This window comes from Anolis sagrei, chromosome 6 (assembly GCF_037176765.1).
Source record: "Anolis sagrei isolate rAnoSag1 chromosome 6, rAnoSag1.mat, whole genome shotgun sequence".
NCBI classification, from domain to species: domain Eukaryota; kingdom Metazoa; phylum Chordata; class Lepidosauria; order Squamata; family Dactyloidae; genus Anolis; species Anolis sagrei.
In genome coordinates this window covers 9,962,809-9,987,747 of record NC_090026.1, presented here as the reverse complement: position 1 = coordinate 9,987,747, position 24,939 = coordinate 9,962,809, and the positions used below count along the sequence as shown (strand labels likewise).

The window sequence follows — 24,939 nt, the reverse complement described above, 5'->3', positions numbered from 1 at the left end:
TTCAACAGACCAACATATTTTCTTATTCTCCTTTCTTCTTACATCCAAAAGGAAGAATGCAACTTTTCTTTCTCTCTCTTGTCCTCTTGTCCATTTCCCCATGTAAGTGCTTCTCGGGGAATAGTATCATTTACAGTGGTTTTCATTTTGCCCTTGCAACTGGTTAGTCCTGTCTTAACTAACCTGTCTTCTTCTCCTTTCTAGGCATCCATTCCCAAGTGACCTTGGGCCAGGACAGTTCAGTGAGACTAAGGCCTTCAGAGACCCTCCGGCTCACCTGCAAAGTCTCTGGGTTCTCTCTCACTGCAACTGGATATACAGTGAGCTGGATTCGTCAGTCCACAGGGAAAGGATTGGAATGGTTGTGTCTCGTCTATTGGGATGATGATAAGCGTTATTCAAACTCCCTGAAAAGCCGCCTCACAATTTCCAGAGATGTTTCCAAGAGTGAAGTTTATTTAGAGATGAGTGGTATGGAAACAAAAGACACTGGCAGATATTACTGTGCCAGAAGACACACAGCATGCAAAATCAACGGGGAACCTATACAACTACCAGCTTCATGATGATTGGGCATTACTTAAATAACGGTTGTTTCTTAGTCAATTACCAGGAGGTATTCTTAGCAGCATTGTATGTCACAAGGGCAGCCACCACAATATCATCATGTAAGACTCCATGAAAAAAAAAAACAGGAAATTGCCCTGTTGAATTGTATAGACTAATCCCAAATGTGGCCATGCTTCAAAGACTCCCCAACCAATCATTCTTGACCTCATTTTTGCAGATGTCAGAGTCATGTCTGCTTTTCAGCTGTGCAGTCCATTCCAAGAATAGCTGTAGGAATTAAGTCATGCATAACATTGATTTTACATGTTTTAAAAACAATGGTTGGAATTTTCTATCACAGTCTAGGTTGTGTAGCTTTATGCATACATAACTATGTAGTATAGTGCCTTTTTTTCATCTGTAGCTAGCATCCCAACTGCACTGACATTACATATTTAGGGTCCTGATGTGCACCAGTCCCACTGTACAATGCACAATAGTCATTTTGCTGGCTTCCCTACATTTTAGTGTAATAGCAGCTCCTTCCTGAATAAGGATATTGTGAAATTGCTCAATTCTATTTTCTGCAGATATAAAGTCTTAAACTCCCAAGTGGCCAATATTCATGACATTATCCAACTTTACCTTAAACCACGGGATGTTGAATTATTATTATTATTATTATTATTATTATTATTACATTTATTTATACCCTGTTTTATCTCTCCCACAGGAGACTCAAAGAGGCTTAACTTAAAAGTATCAGCATACAATTTAAAATATACAATTACACAAATAATAAAACAGCATTAAACATCAATAGCATTAAAATTATTCAGATTAAATCCATAAAAACATATAAAACTACAGCAGCCCCTGACATAATCTTTAAAATCTTTTTTTAAAGCCTGCATGAATAAAAAGGTTTTAACCCACCACCAGAAGGACAGCAGGGAGGGGGCCAATCTTACTTCTCTGGTCAGGGAGTTCCAGAGTTGAGAGCAGCCACCGAGAAGGGAGTCCTGAAGTCAATACGGAGTTTAGGAGGGTCTCCCCAGTAAGAGAGACCCCTAGGACCGCACCAAAGAGGGCCCGCAACCTTCGTGAGGACAGAGAAGGTAAATTCCGGTGATAAAAATATTAAAAATAATATTTTGTTGTTGTTCATTCGTTCAGTCGTCTCCGACTCTTCGTGACCTCATGGACCAGCCCACGCCAGAGCTCCCTGTCGGCCATCACCACCCCCATCTCCTTCAAGGTCAGTCCAGTCACTTCAAGGATGCCATCCATCCATCTTGCCCTTGGTCGCCCCCTCTTCCTTTTGCCTTCCACCTTCCCCAACATAATTGTCTTCTCCAGGCTTTGCTGTCTCCTCATGATGTGGCCAAAGTACTTCAACTTTGTCTCTAGAATCCTTCCCTCCAATGAGCAGCCGGGCTTTATTTCCTGGAGGATGGACTGGTTGGATCTTCTCGCAGTCCAAGGCACTCTCAGCACTTTCCTCCAGCACCACACCAAAGCGGAAGAAGATGGCGACCGAGGCTTTTTATTAAGCGATTCAGCTGAGTCGGATGCAATTGCAAGGATAGCTCACCCACAAGCATGCCGTTACAAAGTTTGCAAGCATTTTATAGACAAAACATGTACAGAGATTTCAAATTTCCCACCCGCCCTTCCCCGCCCGGCTCGTCGGTGATTGGCTGGTGGCTTGAACAGCTGGGAGGAGGCTTGGCGGCCCGCCCTCAGCCTGAGCCAATCACAAGGCTTCCCCGCTTCTGGGGAGCCTAACAGGACACTTTCCCTGCTTCTGGAGATTGACGAATCAGGGAAGAGGAGGCGGGATGATCAGGGACAATGGAAGGTAATGGGATTATGACATATTGAAACCTACATGTCCCTGCGTCCGGGGGGAATCGGCCAGCTGAGGCATTGAGTTATTGTTTTTTTGATGAAGAGTTGATTGATTTAAGAAGAGTTTTCCTGTCCCTGATCTGATAAGAGAAGTTTGCTTTGTGTACTGGGTAAAGGAAGACGGAGCTGGGCAGAAGACTCCCCTGCTGGGAAGTCTGGCCTGCTTTGTTTGAAATAATCAAAACTAGTCCTTGGGAAGTGTCCATTGATCAGACCAACTTAGAAAATCAATGGAAAACTTCCTTTGCTATTGTCCATGCAAACGTCTGTGGAATGTTGGTTTTGTGGGGACAACAGCCCCCCTCGGGCACTGATTTGTTTTTCCTGGTCGCCTTTCTAAGGTTGGGCAAGGGACCAAGGGTAAAGCAAAAGGGGCAAAAGACATTTCATAGGAAGATACATACATTCAAATCATAAGCATTTCATAGCAACAAAAAACCCATCCTTGTCCCACATCCCAAGTATATTTAATAAAGGAATTAATTTTATTTGGAGACTTTGAGTCCAATGTTTCTGAAGAAAGTTCATAAGAAATAATGTTTTCTGAAGTTCCGAACAGGCAACAGAAAGTCCTTGATCTTTGCAAAGCCTGGCAGAGGGGCCTCCGGCCGTACTGCAATGGATCCACATTTTGGGCCTTGGAAAACTAGAATCTCTTCCCAAGGTCCGGGGGCCCCTGGCCAGGCTCCTCTCTGAAGTCCCATGGGGGAACCACATCAAGTCCCCGGGTCCGGAGCTTGGCAGGGGCGAGCGGCAGCGAGGAACAGTCGAGCGGCTACCATGAAACCGGCGTTTTTGACAATCAGCTGTTTCTAATAAAATATATTCTCAAAAATTGAGAGGTTATTTCCCGGGCGTAGGGATCCAAAATAAGAAAAGCGAGATAGCAGATAGGTTTAGAATTTAGTACAGAAAAATATGACATTAAATTGGAGCCGATCAACCATTTTATGATTTCGTGGATACCGAGATCCGAAAGGAGAAACTCCGTATCCGCAGTTTCAAACAACGCAGATCCGGTGTCCCCAGAGTGCCAGGGAAGCATTCCAGGCAGGCTCACGGTTCCCCGGAGCCTGGAAAAGGTTATTTTCATGCAAGTTGATAGTTCAGGCAGGGAGAGACACAAAGTATCAAGCGGAAAAGTTAAAAGTTGCAATTTCAAGTAGCTTTATTAGGGGAATAGCTACAATGTTAGGGCTTGGGGGAAAGTGATAGAAAGGCACAGAGGCTGAGTGCAGTCCAAGTTTGAACTGTCTGTTGGGGCACATTTCATCAGTTTGTCCCAATTGTGACTTCTAGGAACTGCAGAACTCTCCGCTGCGGGTCAAACCAACTTGAAGGCGGGGGCCTCCACTGCCCTCAATGACAGTCATGCTCTCTCATTCCCACCAACCGAGCTTAAAATGGGGTGGGACTGAGAGAAGGAAGGGCCTCCCTTGAAGATCTCAGGGCCCAGGCAGATTTGTACAAGGGGGTGCGGTCAGAAAGCCTGGACCTGAACCATCTAGGGCAGGGGTCCTCAAACCTTTTAAACAGAGGGCCATGTCACAGTCCCTCAAAGTGTTGGAGGGTCGGATTATAATTTGAAAAAAAAAACATGACCAATGAAATGTGTTCATTGGTCAGTTATAAACCATTTCATTCATGAAAGAAAGATTAAAGGTCAAATCAGCCAGATACTCTGATTGAGGAAAGGAGACAAACATGTGGTTGGACCTTGGCTTACATATGCTTTTTATGTAAATAGCACCTTGGAGAAATTTAACTAGAGTTAGCATATGCAAATAATGCCACAGCTTTGTTCGATTTTTTATACGAGTACAAATATCTGTTCTAAAGGCAAAGTTGGATTCAACAGACCAACATATTTTCTTATTCTCCTTTCTTCTTACATCCAAAAAGAAGAATGCAACTTTTCTTTCTCTCTTTTGTCCTCTTGGCCATTTCCCCATGTAAGTGCTTCTCGGGGAATAGTTACCATTTACAGTGGTTTTCATTTTCTTCACAACTAGTTAGTCTTGTCTTAACCAACCTGTCTTCTTCTCCTTTCTAGGCATCCTTTCCCAAGTGACCTTGGGCCAGGACAGTTCAGTGAGACTAAGGCCTTCAGAGACCCTCCGGCTCACCTGCAAAGTCTCTGGGTTCTCTCTCACTGAAGATGAATATGACGTGAGCTGGATTCGTCAGCCCACAGGGAAAGGATTGGAATGGTTGTGTCTCATCTATTGGGAGGATGATAAGGCTTATTCAAACTCCCTGAAAAGCCGCCTCACAATTTCCAGAGATGTGTCCAAGAGTGAAGTTTATTTAGAGATGAGTGGTATGGAAACAAAAGACACTGGCAGATATTACTGTGCAGGAGAGACACAGCATGCAAAATCAATGGGAAACCTATACAACTACCAGTTTCATGATGACTGGGCATTGCTTAAATAACGGTTGTTTCTTAGTCAATTACCAGGAGGTATTCTTAGCACCATTGTATGTCACAAGGGCAGCCACCACAATATCATCATGGAAGACTCCATGAACAAAAAACAGGAAATTGCTCTGTTGAATTGTTTAGACTAATCCCAAATGTGGCCATGCTTCAAAGACTCCCCAACCAATCATTCCTGGCCTCATTTTTGCAGATGTCAGAGTCATGTCCGCTTTTCAGCTGTGCAGTCCATTCCATGAACAGCTGTAGGAATTAAGTCATGCATAATAGGGCTGGGCGGTTTCGTTTCGTTAATTCGTAATTCGTTAAAAATTCGTTAATTTTTTTTATAACGAAGGGATAACGAACCATTCTGGAACAACTTAAAAACGAAACGAATTTTTAAATTCGTTTCGTAAATGCTTCGGATTCATTATGTATTTGTTTCGTTATCGGTTTGAGGTCGTTTCGTTATTATTTCCGCATGTCTGGGGCAAGTTTTATAGTTGTTTTTTGTTTAATTAGTGAAAAAAATTATAATATCACACCAACAGTCAACAACAGAGGGAGAGGGGAGAGGGAAGCTTCAGAAGTTCCCCTTGTCCCATTTGGAGGTTTTTTAGCGTATTGCGCGGTCACGTCCGCCATTAACGAATCGATTCGTTATTGTTTCGTTAATGTTTCGTAATTTTTTTTAACATTTACGAAATTTCGTAAATATCGAACTTTTTAAAAGAAAAATTTCGGAATTCTTTTAAATATCGAAACGCAAAAAAACCCAAAAAAACGAATCGATTTTAGAAACAAATTTTTCCATTGTTACCCAGGCCTAATGCATAACCTTGATTTTACATGTTTTAAAAATAATGGTTGGAATTTTCTATCACAGTCTAGGTTGTGTAGCTTTATGCATACATAACTATGTAGCAGAGTGCCTTTTTTTCATCTGTAGCCAGCATCCCAACTGCACTGACATTACATATTTAGGGTCCTGATGTGCACCAGTCCCACTGTACAATGCACAATAGTCATTTTGCTGGCTTCCCTACATTTTAGTGTAATAGCAGCCACTTCCTGAATATGGATATTGTGAAATTGCTCAGTTCTATTTTCTGCAGATATGGGCCTATTTATAAAGTCTTAAACTCCCAAGTGGCCAATATTCATGGCATTATCCAAAAACATGGGATGTAGAATTATTATTATTATTATTATTATTATTATTATTATTATTATTATTACATTTAATTTATACCCTGCTTTATCTCTCCCACAGGAGACTCAAAGAGGCTTAACTTAAAAGCATCAGCATACAATTTAAAATATACAAATACACAAAAAATAAAACAGCATTAAACATCAATAGCATTAAAAACTATTCAGATTAAATCATAAAAACATATAAAACTACAGCAGTCCCTGACATCATCTTTAAAATCTTCTTTAAAAGCCTGCATGAATAAAAAGGTTTTAACCCACCACCAGAAGGACAGCAGGGAGGGGGCCAATCTTACTTCCCTGGTCAGGGAGTTCCAGAGTTGAGAGCAGCCACCGAGAAGGGAGTCCTGCTCTCTCATTCCCACCAACCGAGATTAAAATGGGGTGAGACCGAGAGAAGGAAGGGCCTCCCTTGAAGATCTCAGGGCCCGGGCAGATTTGTACATGTGGTCAGATAGCCTGGACCTGAACCATCTAGGGCAGAGGTCCTCAAACCTTTTAAAGAGAGGGCCATGTCACAGTCCCTCAAAGTGTTGGAGGGTCGGATTATAATTTGAAAAAAAAACCATGACCAGTGAAATGTGTACATTGGTCAGTTATAAACCATTTCATTCATGAAAGAAAGATTAAAGGTCAAATCAGTCAGATACTCTGATTGAGGAAAGGAGACAAACATGTGGTTGGACCTTGGCTTACATATACTTTTTATGTAAATAGCTCCTTGGAGCAATTTAACTAGAGTTAGGATATGCAAATAATGCCCCAGCTTTGTTCGATTTTTTATACGAGTACAAATATCTGTTCTAAAGGCAAAGTTGGATTCAACAGACCAACGTATTTTCTTATTCTCCTTTCTTCTTACATCCAAAAAGAAGAATGCAACTTTTCTTTCTCTCTTTTGTCCTCTTGACCATTTCTCCATGTAAGTGCTTCTCAGGGAATAGTGTCATTTGCAGTGGTTTTCATTTTGCCTTTGCAACTGGTTAGTCCTCTCTTAACCAACCTGTCTTCTTCCTTTCTAGGCATGCATTCCCAAGTGACCTTGGGCCAGGACAGTTCGGTGAGACTAAGGCCTTCAGAGACCCTCCGGCTCACCTGCAAAGTCTCTGGGTTCTCTCTCACTGAATATGGATATGGGGTTAGCTGGATTCGTCAGCCCACAGGGAAAGGATTGGAATGGTTGTGTATCATCTATTGGGATGATGATAAGTATTATTCAGACTCCCTGAAAAGCCGCCTCACAATTTCCAGAGATGTTTCCAAGAGTGAAGTTTATTTAGAGATGAGTGGTATGGAAACAAAAGACACTGGCAGATATTACTGTGCCAGAAGAGACACAGCATGCAAAATCAATGGGGAACCTATACAACTACCAGCTTCATGATGACTGGGCATTGCTTAAATAATGGTTGTTTCTTAGTCAATTACCAAGAGGTATTCTTAGCAGCATTGTATGTGACAAGGGCGGCCACTACAATATCATCATGTAAGACTCCATGAACAAAAAACAGGAAATTGCTCTGTTGAATTGTATAGACTAATCCCAAATGTGGCCATGCTTCAAAGACTCCCCAACCAATCATTCCTGGCCTCATTTTTGCAGATGTCAGAGTCATGTCCGCTTTTCAGCTGTGCAGTCCATTCCATGAACAGCTGTAGGAATTAAGTCATGCATAACATTGATTTTACATGTTTTAAAAATAATGGTTGGAATTTTCTATCACAGTCTAGGTTGTGTAGCTTTATGCATACATTACTATGTAGCAGAGTGCCTTTTTTTCATCTGTAGCCAGCATCCTAACTGCACTGGCATTACATATTTAGGGTCCTGATGTGCACCAGTCCCACTGTACAATGCACAATAGTCATTTTGCTGGCTTCCCTACATTTTAGTGTAATAGCAGCTCCTTCCTGAATATGGATATTGTGAAATTGCTCTATTTTCTGCAGATATGGGCCTCATTATAAAGTTATAAACTCCCAAGTGGCCAATATTCATGGCATTATCCAAAAACATGGGATGTAGAATTATTATTATTGTTATTATTATTATTATTATTATTATTATTATTATTACATTTATTTATACCCTGCTTTATCTCTCCCACAGGAGACTCAAAGAGGCTTAATAGCATACAATTTAAAATACACAAATACACAAAAAATAAAACAGCATTAAAATCAATAGCATTAAAAACTATTCAGATTAAATCCATAAAAACATATAAAACTACAGCAGCCCCTGACATAATCTTTAAAATTGTCTTTAAAAGCCTGCATGAATAAAAAGGTTTTAACTCATCACCAGAAGGACAGCAGGGAGGGGGCCAATCTTACTTCCCTGGTCAGGGAGTTCCAGAGTTGAGAGCAGCCACCGAGAAGGGAGTCCTGAAGTCAATACGGACTTTAGGAGGGTCTCCCCAGTAAGAGAGACCCCTAGGACCGCACCAAAGAGGGCCCGCAACCTTCGTGAGGACAGAGAAGGCAAATTCCAGTGATAAAAATATTAAAAATAATATTTTGTTGTTGTTCATTCGTTCAGTCGTCTCTGACTCTTCGTGACCTCATGGACCACCCCACGCCAGAGCTCCCTGTCGGCCGTCACCACCCCCAGCTCCTTCAAGGTCAGTCCAGTCAATTCAAGGATGCCATCCATCCATCTTGCCCTTGGTCGGCCCCTCTTCCTTTTGCCTTCCACCTTCCCCAACATAATTGTCTTCTCCAGGCTTTGCTGTCTCCTCATGAAGTGGCCAAAGTACTTCAACTTTGTCTCTAGAATCCTTCCCTCCAATGAGCAGCCGGGCTTTATTTCCTGGAGGATGGACTGGTTGGATCTTCTCGCAGTCCAAGGCACTCTCAGCACTTTCCTCCAGCACCACACTAAAGCGGAAGAAGATGGCGACCGAGGCTTTTTATTAAGCGATTCAGCTGAGTCGGATGCAATTGCAAGGATAGCTCACCCACAAGCATGCCGTTACAAAGTTTGCAAGCATTTTATAGACAAAACATGTACAGAGATTTCAAATTTCCCGCCCGCCCTTCCCCGCCCGGCTCGTCGGTGATTGGCTGGTGGCTTGAACAGCTGGGAGGAGGCTTGGCGGCCCGCCCTCAGCCTGAGCCAATCACAAGGCTTCCCCGCTTCTGGGGAGCCTATCAGGACGCTTTCCTTGCTTCTGGGGATTGACGAATCAGGGAAGAGGAGGCGGGATGATCAGGGACAATGGAAGGTAATGGGATTATGACATATTGAAACCTACATTTCCCTGCGTCCGGAGGGAATCGGCCAGCTGAGGCATTGAGTTATTGTTTTTTTGATGAAGAGTTGATTGATTTAAGAAGAGTTTTCCTGTCCCTGATCTGATAAGAGAAGTTTGCTTTGTGTACTGGGTAAAGGAAGACGGAGCTGGGCAGAAGACTCCCCTGCTGGGAAGTCTGGCCTGCTTTGTTTGAAATAATCAAAACTAGTCCTTGGGAAGTGTCCATTGATCAGACCAACTTAGAAAATCAATGGAAAACTTCCTTTGCTATTGTCCATGCAAACGTCTGTGGAATGTTGGTTTTGTGGGGACAACAGCCCCCCTCGGGCACTGATTTGTTTTTCCTGGTCGCCTTTCTAAGGTTGGGCAAGGGGCCAAGGGTAAAGCAAAAGGGGCAAAAGACATTTCATAGGAAGATACATACATTCAAATCATAAGCATTTCACAGCAACAAAAAACCCATCCTTGTCCCACATCCCAAGTATATTTAATAAAGGAATTAATTTTATTTGGAGACTTTGAGTCCAATGTTTCTGAAGAAAGTTCATAAGAAATAATGTTTCATGAAGTTCCGAACAGGCAACAGAAAGTCCTTGATCTTTGCAAAGCCTGGCAGAGGGGCCTCCGGCCGTACTGCAATGGATCCACATTTTGGTCCTTGGAAAACTAGAATCTCTTCCCAAGGTCCGGGCCCCCCTGGCCAGGCTCCTCTCCGAAGTCCCATGGGGGATCCAAATCAAGTCCCCGTGTCCGGAGCTTGGCAGGGGCGAGCGGCAGTCGAGCGGCTACCATGAAACCGGCGTTTTTGACAATCAGCTGTTTCTAATAAAATATATTCTCAAAAATTGAGAGGTTATTTCCCGGTCGTAGGGATCCAAAATAAGAAAAGCGAGATAGCAGATAGGTTTAGAATTTAGTACAGAAAAATATGACATTAAAATGGAGCCGATCCGCCATTTTATGATTTCGTGGATACCGAGATCCGAAAGGAGAAACTCCGTATCCGCGGTTTCAAACAATGCAGATCCGGTGTCCACAGAACGCCAGGGAAGCATTCCGGGCAAGCTCGCGGTTCCCTGGAGCCTGGAAAAGGTTATTTTCATGCAAGTTGATAGTTCAGGCAGGGAGAGACACAAAGTATCAAGCGGAAAAGTTAAAAGTTGCAATTTCAAGTATCTTTATTAGGGGAATAGCTACAATGTTAGGGCTTGGGGGAAAGTGATAGAAAGGCACAGAGGCTAAGTGCAGTCCAAGTTTGAACTGTCTGTTGGGGCACATTTCATCAGTTTGTCCCAATTGTGACTTCTAGGAACTGCAGAACTCTCAGCTGCGGGTCAAACCAACTGCCCTCGATGACAGTCCTGCTCTCTCATTCCCACCAACCGAGCTTAAAATGGGGTGGGACTGAGAGAAGGAAGGGCCTCCCTTGAAGATCTCAGGGCCCGGGCAGATTTGTACAAGGGGGTGCGGTCAGAAAGCCTGGACCTGAACCATCTAGGGCAGGGGTCCTCAAACCTTTTAAACAGAGGGCCATGTCACATCCCTCAAAGTGTTGGAGGGTCGGATTATAATTTGAAAAAAAATGACCAATGAAATGTGTTCATTGGTCAGTTATAAACCATTTCATTCATGAAAGAAAGATTAAAGGTCAAATCAGTCTGATACTCTGATTGAGGAAAGAAGCCAAACATGTGGTTGGACCTTGGCTTACATATGCTTTTTATGTAAATAGCTCCTTGAAGCAATTTAACTAGAGTTAGGATATGCAAATAATGCCCCAGTTTTGTTCATTTTTGTATGGGAGTACAAATATCTGTTCTAAAAGCAAAGTTGGATTCAACAGACCAGCATATTTTCTTATTCTCCTTTCTTCTTACATCCAAAAAGAAGAATGCAACATTTCTTTCTCTCTCTTGTCCTCTTGTCCATTTCCCCATGTAAGTGCTTCTTGGGGAATAGTATCATTTACAGTGGTTTTCATTTTGCCCTTGCAACTGGTTAGTCCTGTCTTAACTAACCTGTCTTCTTCTCCTTTCTAGGCATCCATTCCCAAGTGACCTTGGGCCAGGACAGTTCAGTGAGACTAAGGCCTTCAGAGACCCTCCGGCTCACCTGCAAAGTCTCTGGGTTCTCTCTCACTGGATATGCAGTGACCTGGATTCGGCAGCCCACAGGGAAAGGATTGGAATGGTTGAGTCTCATCGATTGGGAGGATGATAAGCGTTATTCAAACTCCCTGAAAAGCCGCCTCACAATTTCCAGAGATGTTTCCAAGAGTGAAGTTTATTTAGAGATGAGTGGTATGGAAACAAAAGACACTGGCAGATATTACTGTGCCAGAAGAGACACAGCATGCAAAATCAATGGGGAACCTATACAACTACCAGCTTCATGATGACTGGGCATTACTTAAATAACGGTTGTTTCTTAGTCAATTACCAGGAGGTATTCTTAGCAGCATTGTATGTGACAAGGGCAGCCACCACAATATCATCATGTAAGACTCCATGAACAAAAAACAGGAAATTGCTCTGTTGAATTGTATAGACTAATCCCAAATGTGGCCATGCTTCAAAGACTCCCCAACCAATCATTCTTGACCTCATTTTTGCAGATGTCAGAGTCATGTCTGCTTTTCAGCTGTGCAGTCCATTCCAAGAATAGCTGTAGGAATTAAGTCATGCATAACCTTGATTTTACATGTTTTAAAAACAATGGTTGGAATTTTCTATCACAGTCTAGGTTGTGTAGCTTTATGCATACATTACTATGTAGCAGAGTGCCTTTTTTCATGTGTAGCCAGCATCCTAACTGCACTGGCATTACATATTTAGGGTCCTGATGTGCACCAGTCCCACTGTACAATGCACAATAGTCATTTTGCTGGCTTCCCTACATTTTAGTGTAATAGCAGCCACTTCCTGAATATGGATATTGTGAAATTGCTCAGTTCTATTTTCTGCAGATATGGGCCTATTTATAAAGTCTTAAACTCCCAAGTAGCCAATATTCATGGCATTATCCAAAAACATGGGATGTAGAATTATTATTATTATTATTATTATTATTATTATTATTACATTTATTTATACCCTGCTTTATCTCTCCCACAGGAGACTCAAAGAGGCTTAATATAAAATCATCAGCATACAATTTAAAATATACAAATACACAAAAAATAAAACAGCATTAAACATCAATAGCATTAAAAACTATTCAGATTAAATCCATAAAAACATATAAAACTACAGCAGCCCCTGACATAATCTTTAAAACCTTCTTTAAAAGCCTGCATGAATAAAAAGGTTTTAACCCACCACCAGAAGGACAGCAGGGAGGAGGCCAATCTGACTTCCCTGGTCAGGGAGTTCCAGAGTTGAGAGCAGCCACCGAGAAGGGAGTCCTGATCTCTCATTCCCACCAATCGAGCTTAAGATAGGGGTGGGACCGAGAGAAGGAAGGGCCTCTCTTGAAGATCTCAGGGCCTGGGCAGATTTGTACAAGGGGATGCGGTCAGATAGCCTCGACCTGAACCATCTAGGGCAGTGGTCCTCAAACATTTTAAACAGAGGGCCATGTCACAGTCCCTCAAAGTGTTGAAGGGTCGGATTATAATTTGGAAAAAAACATGAATGAATTCCCATGCTCACATCTTATTTACAATGCAAAAAACACTTTAAAACAATAGAATAATTAAAATGAAAAACAATTTTAACAAATATAAACTTATTAGTATTTCAATGGCAAGTGTGGACCTGCTTTTGGCTAATGAGATAGGATTGTTGTTGTTGTTGTTGTGTGCTTTCAAGTTGTTTCAGATGTAGGTTGACCCTGAGCGGGGGCTGGGTAAATGACTTTGGAGGTCTGTATCCGGCCCCCGGGCCTTAGTTTGAGGACCCCTGGTCTAGGGCTTTGAAGATCATAACCTTTAACCATTTAGGGCTTTAAAGTTCATCACTATCACTTTGAATTATGCCCGGAAACGGACTGGCAGCCAATGGAGCTGCTGCAACAGGGAGGTTGTCCGCTCCTTGTAGCCAGACTCAGTGAGCAACCTGGCTGCGGCTCCTTAGACCAGCTGAAGTTTCCAGGCACTCTTCAGAGGCAGCCCCACATAGAGCGTGTTACACTAATCCAGACAGGACGTAACTAAGGCATGTACCACCGTGGCCAGATCTGGCTTCTCAAGGAACAGGCGTAGTTGGCACATAAGTTTTAATTATGCAAAGGTCCTCCACAGGCCAGAATAGCACTGGCTAATGCATGCATGAAGATCTCTTGACAGTTGTATGCATGCATGAACCATTGTATATCCAAAACTGGCTTTCTCTCTAAACAATGCCTTGGGGCATTCAGTAGATTCATTCATAAAGCTCTGAGTTAAAAATTAATGAGAGGTCATATTCAGCATATCTCTATGTGATCAGATACTCAGAATGAGGTGCAACAGTTTCCCTAGGCCAACTTTATGGAATTTGTGGCTTGATAAGCATTCATATTGCCCTGCCATAGGTCTAACCTAACACTCTAGTTGATCATACTGGCCTTCTTTGAATTCTCATGTAACCAACAAAAATAAATTGCCTTCTGTTACAGACCTGTAGTCTTGTCCAATTTAAATTAGTTCAACTTTGCTGTTAAAAATTTATATCACTTTTTTTTTGGGGGGGGGGGGGGAGTTGACAGATCATTTCAACATGGACCAGATTAACCCATTCCTTTCAAGATAGAATTATATTTCTATACTGTTGAGCAGTGGTTCCCAACCTTTTTTTGACCAGGGACCACTTGAACAGGGACCACTCTCCATTAGTACCAAAAGGGTTACAAATCAGTTTTTGGTCAACTTTAGATTCGTTTTGGTTATTTGGGATGCTAATTCAGAAAAAAATGCATTGGATAGATCACATCATCTCTAGTTTCTGATACAGAACATATGCCATCCAGTAGTCACCATCTGCTCGCCCACAGAAAACCATATTTAATAATCTAAACCTCATGTGGTAGTAATAATCTTTCATGGGTAGTCAGCCTCTCCCCTTCCAATATCCCCATTGCCTCGGTACTATAAGAGGGTTTTGTGAGACCAATCACTCTCATTGCTGCATGGTTTTGAGGCCGTAATGGTGAGGCCATATTTTCATTTTTGCAGACCACTGGTGGTCCATAGAACACAGTTGGGAACCACTGTTGTAGAGTTAGTGCTGATTAACACAATCTCAATGCTTATGGTTCAATGCGATGGAATCCTAGGATTTGTAGTTTGGTGCCAAACACTATTTGGCATGGAAAGGACAAAAACATTGTAAAACTACAACTCCCAGAATCCCACAGCATTGAGCCCTGGCAGTGAAAGTGGCATGATAGGTCATTAAAAAACCAGGATTTTCTATGCAATACTTTCTGTGTGGAAAAATCTGTTTTCTGCACAAAAATATATGACATGCAAGTTTTGCAAATAATAATAATAATAATAATAATAATAATAATAATAATAATACTTTATTTGTACCCTGCTACCATCTCCCCAAGGGACTCGGTGCGGCTTACATGAGGCCGAGCCCAAACACAACAATACAAGCAATTAAAAATAAAACATAGACGATAATATATAACACTATCAATAAGACAACCTACAATTTAAAACTGTGGGAAAGCCAAATGTAAAAATTAAAATTGGAAACAGTGCTGAGGCATGGACGAAAAGATGATAGTGGCGTTTGTGGAAGACATAATAAGTCTTGAATTAATGCTGCCTTTTCCAAGAATGGAAAAAGGAGACTTACTTCTCAAAGATGGAGGAAATTATCCCAACAGGTAAGAAGCAACAGGCTTGAATACGTAAACCCAAGAAACAGATCGAGAGGAGAAACAAAGAGCAGAACGCCCCATTCCAATCAATCACTTATACAAGTGTAGATGCCTTTTTGTCTTGCAACATTTATATTATTGAACGTGATCATAGTGTAATGAAACTGCTGGTATCTCGGATTTTGTTCCATCCTGCCATGGCAAATAGAACTCCTTTATTTTCATAGGTAAAGGTTGTCCCCTGACATTAAGTCCAGTCATGTCTGACTCTGGGGTGTGGTGCTCATCTCCATTTCTAAGCCAAAGAGCTGGCGTTGTCCATAGACACCTCCAAGGTCATGTGGCCGGCATGACTGCATAGAGCGCCATTACCTTCCCGCCGGAGCGGTACCTATTGATCTACTCACATTTGCATGTTTTCAAACTGCTAGGTTGGCAGAAGCTAGGGCTGACAGCGGAAGCTCACGCCGCTCCCTGGAATTGAACCTGCGACCTTTTTTGGTCAACAAGCTCAGCAGCTCAGTGCTTTAACCCACTGCACCACCGAGTATTTTCATACTGATATGCAAATGAATCAGCAGTTTCCTCTTTTAATGCTAGGTCCGAATTCCCTTTCTCATCTTTCCTTTCTCGTCTGCAAGATTCTTAGGTGGCTGTGACTATTTTCAAGTCAATCCCTCTCAAATGAACAAAGAAACGGTATTTTGGCTTCTATTTGGTTGTCTTTCAGCAGTTCTTCATGGTAATTCTTCCTTAAGGTATTGTTGTCAAGTAGCAAAGATCTCTATTTTAGATGTTAAGAATGCAAGGTTTGTAATATATCTTCCTTTCAGGTGTTCAGTCAGAAATCCAGCTGAAGGAATCTGGAGGAGGGGTGAAAGAGCCCGGGGGGTCCTTCCGCCTCTCCTGCCAAGCTTCTGGATTTGCCTTCAGCGATTACTGGATGAGCTGGGTGAGAGAGAAACCTGGAAAGGTATTTGAATGGATTGGGCAGACGAATCAAGACGGAAGCTCAAAATATTATGCAGAGTCGGTGAATGGGCGCATCAGCATCTCGAGGAACAACCCTTCAAGCATGCTGTACCTGGAAATGAATCACCTAATAATGGAGGACACTGGAGTATATTACTGTGCCAGTGACAGGAGCACACAGTGAGAAGTAGTGAACATAAAACCGACAAAAGCAGAAATCAAGGAGAAAGAGAGTTCAGACAGCCATCCACTTCTGTTGAAGCACAGGACCCCTGTGAAAATGAAAAACCGCTAGTAAAGACATTATTATTTTTATAAATGTAAGAACATCTCTTTACAGTAAATAACTTACTTTATTTTTATCCAGTCTTTTTCCCTATAGGGATTCAAAGTGACTAATAGAGACATGACACAATATATAGCAAAAACAAAGTGAATATATATATATGAATGAATGTAATGTTCATTTGTGGGATTAACAGAACTCAAAAACCACTGGACAAATTGACACCAAATTTGGACAGCAATTACCTAACAACCCAATGTATGTCCTTCACTCAAAAAAATTAGATTTTGCCATTTGGGAGTTGTAGTTGCTGGGATTTATAGTACACTTACAGTCAAAGAGCATTCAGAACTCCACCAACGATGGACCAAACATGGCACACAGGACTCCCATGACCAACAGAAAACAGTAGAAGGGCTTGGTGGGCATTGACCTTGAGTTTGGGAGTTGTAGTTCACCTACATCCAGAGAGCACTGTGGACTCAAACAATGATGGATCTGGACCAAACTTGGCACAAATATTCCATATGCCCAAATATGAACACAGATGGAGTTTGGGGGAAACAGACCTTGACATTTGGGAGTTGTAGTTACTGGGATTTATAGTTCGCCTAGAATCAAAAAGTATGCTGAACCCCACCAATGACAGAATTGGGGCAAACTTCCCACACAGAACCCCCATGACCAACAGAAAATATGTAAGGCCATCCAGTTCAACTCCCTTCACCAGGGCAAGAAAACGCAATCAAAGCCCTCCTGACAAAGAGCCATCCTGCCATAGATATAGATAGATAGATAGATAGATAGATAGATAGATAGATAGATATGATTAACATACACACTGAGATAGTATCATAGGTTTGAAAGGGACCCCTAAAGAAGGACAATTAAATGTTGCATGTTCCATAGTAGACAAACCATACAATCTCCACATCAACACTGACAAAGAAACAGCAAGAAATACTGTTTACCCACAAGCATAAAGACATTACATAGAAATCAACACAGCCTCATTACTTTATTTTCCAGATCACCAGATTGGGCCACAGCAACGCGTGGCAGAGGACGGCTAGTATATATATAGGAGTTTTTTGTGTTTCGTTATTTAAAAGAATTCCAAAATTTTTCTTTTAAAAAGTTCGGTATTTACGAAATTTCGGAAATTACGAAACAATTTCGAAACAATAACGAATCGATTCGTTAATGGCAGACGCGATTGCGCAGTACGCTAAAAAACCCTCCAAATGGGACAGGGGGAACTTCTGAAGCTTCCCTCTCCCTCTGTTGTTGACTGTTGGTGTGATAATTTTTTTTTATCACTGATAAAACAAACAACGACTATAAAACTTGCACCAGACATACGGAAATAATAACGAAATAATAACAAAACAATTTCAAAACAATTACGAAACAATTTCGAAACAATTACGAAACGAATTGGAAAAATTCGTTTCGTTTTTTAGTAGCTCCTGAATGGTTCAATATCGCTTCGTTATAAAAAAAAATAACGAATTACAAAATTAACGAACGAAACCGCCCAGCCCTAACACACACATGTATATATGAATATAAACATTTTAAAATTAAGTATGTGTTGTGGATGAGTCTCTGAGTAGTAGTAACATCAGGGAGTTGGAGACTAGGCAGGCAAAAAGGTCTACTCGGGAGCAAGAATCTATTGAAGAGCAACAGCAGAAGAGAACTCAGCAAATACTTACTGAACCCACTGATGAAGAGTCCTTTAAAGGGTTTGATAGGGATTATGGGTTTGGCAATGAAGCAGATTCTATAAGAGTGACACTGATGGGGTTGGGGATGAGATGGATTGGACAAAAGTAGCAGAAGTGAGAGAAGTGTGTGACACATTCAGAGGGTTTGCTGGGGATGAAATTTGGAAGGAGGATGATTTGTCTACTGTTTGGGGAGATGCAAGTAGAAGCAGGAGAAGGACATCGTGGCAGCCAAGGCAAAGAGCAGCTCAGGCAGCACAACTGGCAGCTGAGCATGGGGTGTTGTCTGATTCTAGTTTGGAAGAGAATGCGGGAGCAGCTGAGGGTTGGATGTTGTCGCGTTGCAGCTCAGAAGAAAGTTTGTAATACTGCAGAACTCTCCGGTTGCAATGGGGACTTTGTGACTGGCAAAGTGTATGCTAGGTTGCTTGTTATGCTGGGTCGTGATTCCTGAACTTCGTGGACCCTTTTGGGACTTTACTACTGTTTTGGCTTGGACTTTGGATCGTTTCTGGACATCGTTTTGCTCTCCTGCCCTTGGATTGGGTATTTGACGGTGCTGCTGTTGTATCCTGTTTACTGTGGATGACTCCTGGACCGGCTTGACTATGACTTTTCTACACCCTGGAACATGCTCGCTGAAGCTATAGCGAGTGCCTTTTTCTTTGCTGTGTATTTTTGTTAGTGGGTTGGGATTTTTAGGATTTTGGGACTCTCTGTTTTGTCTCCTTTTTGACCGGTTGGTCTGTGTTCTGTTTTGAAATACTAGTATTTTGCTGCTGTTAAGCATTTTTTTATTCTTTTGAGCTGTACCTTTAATAAACTGTTGCTACTTTGCACTTGAGCTTGACTTCGAGGCATCTGTACCCTGACAATATGTATGTCATGAGGTGTGAAAGTAAAAAATTCAATTAAAATTACAGTGAAAAAGTAGACATCCCCCATCAAATCTCAGAGAGAAATCTCCACATCCTCCAGCATGACTGGAAGAAGTTGGCCATACAATCATAGAATCATAGAGTTGGAAGAGACCTCGTGGGCCATCCATTATGCTGGGGAACATGGAAGGAAAAAGGAAGAGGAGCCAACCAAGGGCAAGATGGATGGATGGCGTCCTTGAAGTGACTGGCTTGACCTTGAAGGAGCTGGGGGTGGTGACAGCCGACAGGAAGCTCTGGCGTGGGATGGCCCATGAGGTCACAAAGAGTTTGAAAAAAGTGAACGAATAAACAACAATGTGTATACACAACATAGAAAATACTTCCAGGGATGTCGACTTTATGCCAAACATTGTCTCCAGACTACTACCCCAAAAGCAAAGCAATCTGAGGGTTGCATATTGACCTAGTAGTAATATTTGAACATTTATTCAAGCACAGTCCCTCATAGAGCAAAAATGGACCAGTGTTATTCCATTGAAATATGCTACTTTCCTCCCAGCAGCATGGGGCCTTTTATGTGAAAAGGTAAGAGCACAGAAGTAACAGAAGGTGTATGTTGGAGCTATATTTATAGCCTTTTCTTTTACCAAACTTCAAGCGCACTCTGAATATGCAAATTGTGGTCAGTTTGCCATCATTTATAAACTGAAGCTTGTTGTATTTTGCTGCACCAGCAAAATGCAACCAGCAAAATCCATGCTCACAATGGATTCTTTCATCGTAATTCTCTTGCTCATTTCCTTGCTTAAGCCAGGTCAGTGTTCAAACAGGAAGCTATCTAACTTCTTTAGAAAATAATTATGTATGTGGGAGGTATCTATTTGATTATTTGGATATTCAGGTATACTTCCTCCATTCCCCAGTCAGGGATTTCATTTGAAAAGTGTCCGCTACTTTCTGAACCCAGAACTGACATTGGAAGAATGAACAACTCCGCTCAAATTTAGTGATTTTATCTAGTTAGACATGAAAAGTCACCAAAAGTATAGTATGAAGTCCCTCTTTCATAACTTTTAAAGCTTGCCATAACAATATACTTTGTTTTACTTGTAGGATCATCCTCAGAAATACGGTTGATTCAATCTGATGGAGAAACACTGAAACCTGGAGAATCTCTCAAGCTGACTTGTACTGTCTCTGGTGAATCCATTAGTAGTGGCGCTGGTTGGGGCTGGGTCCGACAACCTCCAGGAAAGGGTCTAGAATGGTTAGGGAGGAGATACTTCAGCAGTTCCAGATGGATAACTGAATATGGCTCAGCTTTCAGGAGCAGGATCTCTGTTACAGTTGATGCCTCCAGAAATGAATATTATCTGCAACTTAGTTCCATGACAACTGCAGACTCAGGCATCTATTACTGTGAAAGAGACACTGTGACACAGAGTAAATCAAAAAGGGAGTAGTGTGATTCTCACAGACACTGTGGACCTTATCTCTATGTGTCTACTCCAGAGAACAGATCAAGTTTGCATCTGGATCTAGATTAAATCTGTAATCACTTCTTTATTATTCAAATGTATGCCTCTGTGATCTTGTATGTCTGGGATCTTCACACAAGAACTTAATCATACTTTATCTTTTGCTTCCTTGCTCATATGCTAAAGAACATCAAGAAGCATCAAACAATATATACCAATCCATCCACATGACTCCTGCTGTGATTCCTTATGTAATAAACCATGAAACACAAGATTATATTTTTAGAAAAGCCATTTATACTTATTATTATTGGCTGTTGATAACGTTCAGTCACTGGAGGGGCTGCTACAGTGTAGAAATAATGGCGTTTGATGCCCTTTTAACTGATATGGATCACTGCTCAAGGGAGTTTCAGTTTCTCAAAATTATTTACCTTCTCTGACCAAGGCTGTTGGTATTGCATCACACTATAAATCCCAGGATTCCATAGCACTGATCCATGGCAGTTAAAGCGGTGTTGATGCTACATTATGGATGTACCTGACCTGGGTATACTTCCTCAGTTCAACCTGGAGAATCCAATATGGATCAGCTTTCAGGAGCAGGATCTCCATTACAGTTTATGCTTCCAGGAATTAGAGATATGCATGATTTCATTTTTCTGTACGTGATTCAGAGAATTTGGGGGATTCAGCTGCTGAATCCAGGAAAACGAGCCTGGTGGAGGGCAGCAGAAGCCTTAGCCAATACGGATCACAGCAGCTGGATCTTTTCAGGTAATGGGAGCTATAGGGTCTAATGGGCTGAGCAGCACTCTACCTGAGGTGGAGGCGGCATGTGGGCTGGGCAGCCCTACAAATCAGGCAAGCTGCAGCTCTTCCTTTTCTTTCTTCCCGGGCAGTCTCCTCCATCACTTACTGAAGGCCCTTCCCCCCAGCGCCCACTTGATGCAAATGGGAAATCACTTTCCCAGCAGCACTTTGTGAGGCACGGGCATTGAAGGAGCCTCTGTGCTCCCTCCTAAGGCATCATGGTAGTTGGGGTTTTTCACTCTGTATGTTTCTCACACTCTTTCTCAGCCAATCAAAGGCCTGGTTGAATGTGTCCATTCTTCTCCCCTCTTGTGGTGTGCACTTGGTATTTCAATTCCCAAAACCCCTCTTGTGTGTGGTTTATTAAGAAAAGTTATGGTAAAAACTTTACAATTTTTCCAAACATCACTGGATTGGTGAAACATTCTGAAACTTGGCAGGCTTGCAGTCTTAAATGTGGTCTACAACGGAGGTAAGTTTCATGCTGATAGACTTAAAAAAGAAATGAGCCCCTAAAGTTTCCCCATTGGCATCAATGGACTTAATCTTTCCAGAACAAAAACAGAACCCCTTCTTGATTTCAGGAACTTCTGGGTAAACACAGGTAAACAGAACAGGAGGGCGCCGAAAATGGGACTGAAAATTGGACAGATTTCTACCAAGTCACACATCCGTACCAGGATTTAATATTATCTTCAGCTGAGTTCCATGACAACTGCAGACTCAGGCATATTTTACATAAATATTAAGATAAAAAATTTAAATGATCTAGCATGTTGTTGAGGTCGGACTACAGCTCTGGAGACCCGGGCTCAAAACCCCTCTCAGGCGTGTGAAACCACAAATTCACTATGGACAAGTCACACATTCCTCAGCCTCTGGGGAAAGCAAAGGCAACTCTTTTTGATCAAATCATGCCAAGAATCATAGAAGTATAGAGTTGGAAGAGACCTTGTCGGCCATCCAGTCCGACCCCCTGCAAAGAAGCAGGAAAATCGCGTACAAAGCACCCCGACAGATGGCCATCCAGCCTCTGTTTCAAAGCTTCCAAAGAAGGAGCCTCCACCACATTCTGGAGCACAGAGTTCCACTGCTGAACAGCTCTCACAGGAAGTTCTTCCTTATGTTCAGGTGGAATCTCCTTTCCTGTAGTTTGAAGCCATTGCTCCGTATCCTAGTCTCCATAGTAGCAGAAAACAACCCTGCTCCCTCTTCCCTATGACTCCCTCTCACATATTTATACATGGCCCTCATCATGTCTCCTCTCAGTCTTTTCTTCTGCAGGCTAAACATGCCCAGTTCTTTAAGCCGCTCCTCATAGGGTTTGTTCTCCAGAGTCTTGATCATACTGGAGTTCCTAGATATTCCTAGAAAGAGGTTTTAATAAAATCTGCAAAAGCCCAACTGAAAATCTGAAATAAGGAACACTTTTGGTCCCAAACTTTTTGGAAGAAGTGATATTAATCCTGTATATTTGTGGCAAAGTTACCTGTGTCACTTGTTAGCAAGGAAGAGGTAACATAGTAGCAGCATTGGCCTACCTTCTATACAAATACATGGGGACTATTTTCCTCCGACTGATTTGTTAGCTATTGTCACCCAGGGAGAACAATTATTTTTCTGCAAGTAAGAAAATATTTTTCATAGCCTCCTGTTTCTTCACTTCTTCATTCATTTATTAATATAGGGCCATCATTGTATACAATGCTTTGCAAATAAAGGAGCAGCCAAAAAAAAAATCCCAATTTCCTTGCCTACAGACTTAGTTACTTATTTACTTACTAATTTAGACATGACACACAAGTAAAAGGGAATTGCAGTTTGGGAGAAAATGAAGTCCAGCCAGTATTGTCTCTTCTCTCCATCCAAGGTTAGGGAAGTGGAAGTTGGGATGGAGATGAAGACCTTTCATTTACTTCTGGGCTGAGGCATGATGGAGTTGTGACTGCCTCTTCTTCTTTCCTTCTGAGATGAAGACAGGAACAACTGGAAGGAGGCAGGGGTCTTTGTTTTCTAGGTGTGATCTAGCTGTACCTGCCTCCTCTTCTTCTCACCCTTTCCAAAGCAGAGGCAGTCGAGATGGAGGGCAGGAGTTTCACCTGCTTCTGGTCTGAGGTATGATAAAGCTGTAGCTGCCAATCCATCTCCCCCTTTGAAACCTTAGCAGTGGCATTCGGAAAGCCACTTCTGGCACAACCCCCACCCCACAACAAAAGCAAGAAGGAGTCGATCTCAGCTCCTCCTCTGCTTTTTGGCATCACAGTTTAATCTTTTTCATTAATCCCCCAACAAACAAAAATAAAACACTCATTCCTTGTAAACTACTACCAGTTACCTCTCCTCTTCCAGGACGTCATTGTTCTTCCTTACCTGGAAGTGGGAAGCCTCCTTAAAATGCCTTGAAAAGTGTGTGCCTGCTGGAGTGGTACGAGCCCAAGAGAGAAAGCATGTGTGCATTTGCCTGCAGCCAAGCACCTCTCCTCTAGAGTAAGAAAGAACTGTAAGAACTTGCCTCCTATAAATGCCTTGGAAAGAATGTGTGTGGAGTGCAAGCACGGGAAAGAAAGCATACGTGGCAGATTGCATCCTAGCATCTCTCCTCTAGAGTAGAACAGATAAAAAGTGCACACTTGCCTGCAGCCGAGTGCTTCTCCTCTAGAGTAAGAAACAGCTGTAAGAACTTGTCTCCAGCTGAATGCCTCTCCTCTAGAGTAGAACAGCTTAAATGCCTAAAATGATGGGAAGGGGTTCCTGGGAAGCCCCCCCCCCCCCCCCCCCATAATTGGCCAATAGAAAATGGATCTTTCAGCACTCCAGAGCAAATTTCAGAGGCTCCCAAAAAACTGATCAGGGCCACCACTAAAAGCCAGGATACAGAAACAGGTCAGGGTTTACCCAGGAAGCATAAGCCTACTTTGTATCAGAAAAAATGCTATCATTGCTGGCCAATTCAGGTCAACGTGAGTTACTTTAAAAAGTATCAGAAGTCAATGAAGCAATCTGAAAACTTGTTCTTCTGGATAAAAAAGGGCAAAAGAGCAACACGTCACCTACATTCTGGTGTTGAATCAGATTAGGAATTCATGCTGAGCACAGAATATTTGGATGAGGGCTCACAAGGGTGTAACTTACTACCTCTTCATAAAAGTCAATTTTGCCCCAGTTTGCTACTTTGTGGCAAGGATGGGGCCTGCGTGTGCCATCACATATGGCAGGCCCTCCCTTTTCCTCCCATATTCGGGGGGAAGCGCTGAAAGGCGCTTCCTCCGTGACTACAGGGAGGAAAGTGTATTTTGGGTCACTCCAACGGAGCTACTTTCACTTTTCCTTTAATTTCCCCGTGATGGCAAAAAGGGAGGTGGGGCAATGCACATTGCTGCATATTGCCGACCTTTCTGCCCTCCGATGAGGAGAGGGGAAGGGTGCTAATGCAACCTTTCTCATCTCCTTTGTGTGATCAAGGGAGGAGGGAGGTCATGTGGGGCACCATGAGCCGCCAGCACAGCTTCTCTTTTGACATGTGAAGAGGTCAAGTACAAGTATATTGGTGGGCCTTTTTATTCACTGGGGTTTGTTTCCAGGACCTGCTCATGGATGCCAAAATCTGGGGGTGC

At 42.3% G+C, this 24,939-nt stretch overlaps 2 protein-coding genes across 2 annotated transcripts; both read left to right on the top strand.

Annotated features, from left to right (window-relative positions):
* LOC137097286 (uncharacterized) lies at positions 1-4,896 on the top strand. Its single transcript, XM_067469527.1, has 3 exons — positions 1-102; positions 205-504; positions 4,514-4,896. Exons 1-3 carry the CDS (start codon positions 57-59, stop codon positions 4,894-4,896), a joined length of 729 nt encoding a protein of 242 aa, XP_067325628.1. The 5' UTR covers positions 1-56.
* Positions 4,897-7,121: 2,225 nt separating this feature from the next.
* LOC137097285 (uncharacterized) lies at positions 7,122-11,749 on the top strand. The gene is made up of 2 exons (XM_067469526.1): positions 7,122-7,419; positions 11,394-11,749. The coding sequence occupies exons 1-2, from the start codon at positions 7,122-7,124 to the stop codon at positions 11,747-11,749; spliced, it is 654 nt and encodes a 217-aa protein (XP_067325627.1).
* The last annotated feature ends 13,190 nt before the right edge of the window (positions 11,750-24,939 follow it).

What these genes read in the sequence shown, in the direction of transcription:
- LOC137097286 (XM_067469527.1), top strand. Translation starts at nt 57, where the DNA reads ATGCAACTTTTCTTTCTCTCTCTTGTCCTCTTGTCCATTTCCCCAT. An exon ending in CCTCTTGTCCATTTCCCCAT is followed by an intron (nt 103 to 204) that starts GTAAGTGCTTCT and finishes TCTCCTTTCTAG; the next exon opens with GCATCCATTCCCAAGTGACC. An exon ending in AGACACTGGCAGATATTACT is followed by an intron (nt 505 to 4,513) that starts GTGCCAGAAGAC and finishes TCTCCTTTCTAG; the next exon opens with GCATCCTTTCCCAAGTGACC.
- LOC137097285 (XM_067469526.1), top strand. Translation starts at nt 7,122, where the DNA reads ATGCATTCCCAAGTGACCTTGGGCCAGGACAGTTCGGTGAGACTAAGG. An exon ending in AGACACTGGCAGATATTACT is followed by an intron (nt 7,420 to 11,393) that starts GTGCCAGAAGAG and finishes TCTCCTTTCTAG; the next exon opens with GCATCCATTCCCAAGTGACC.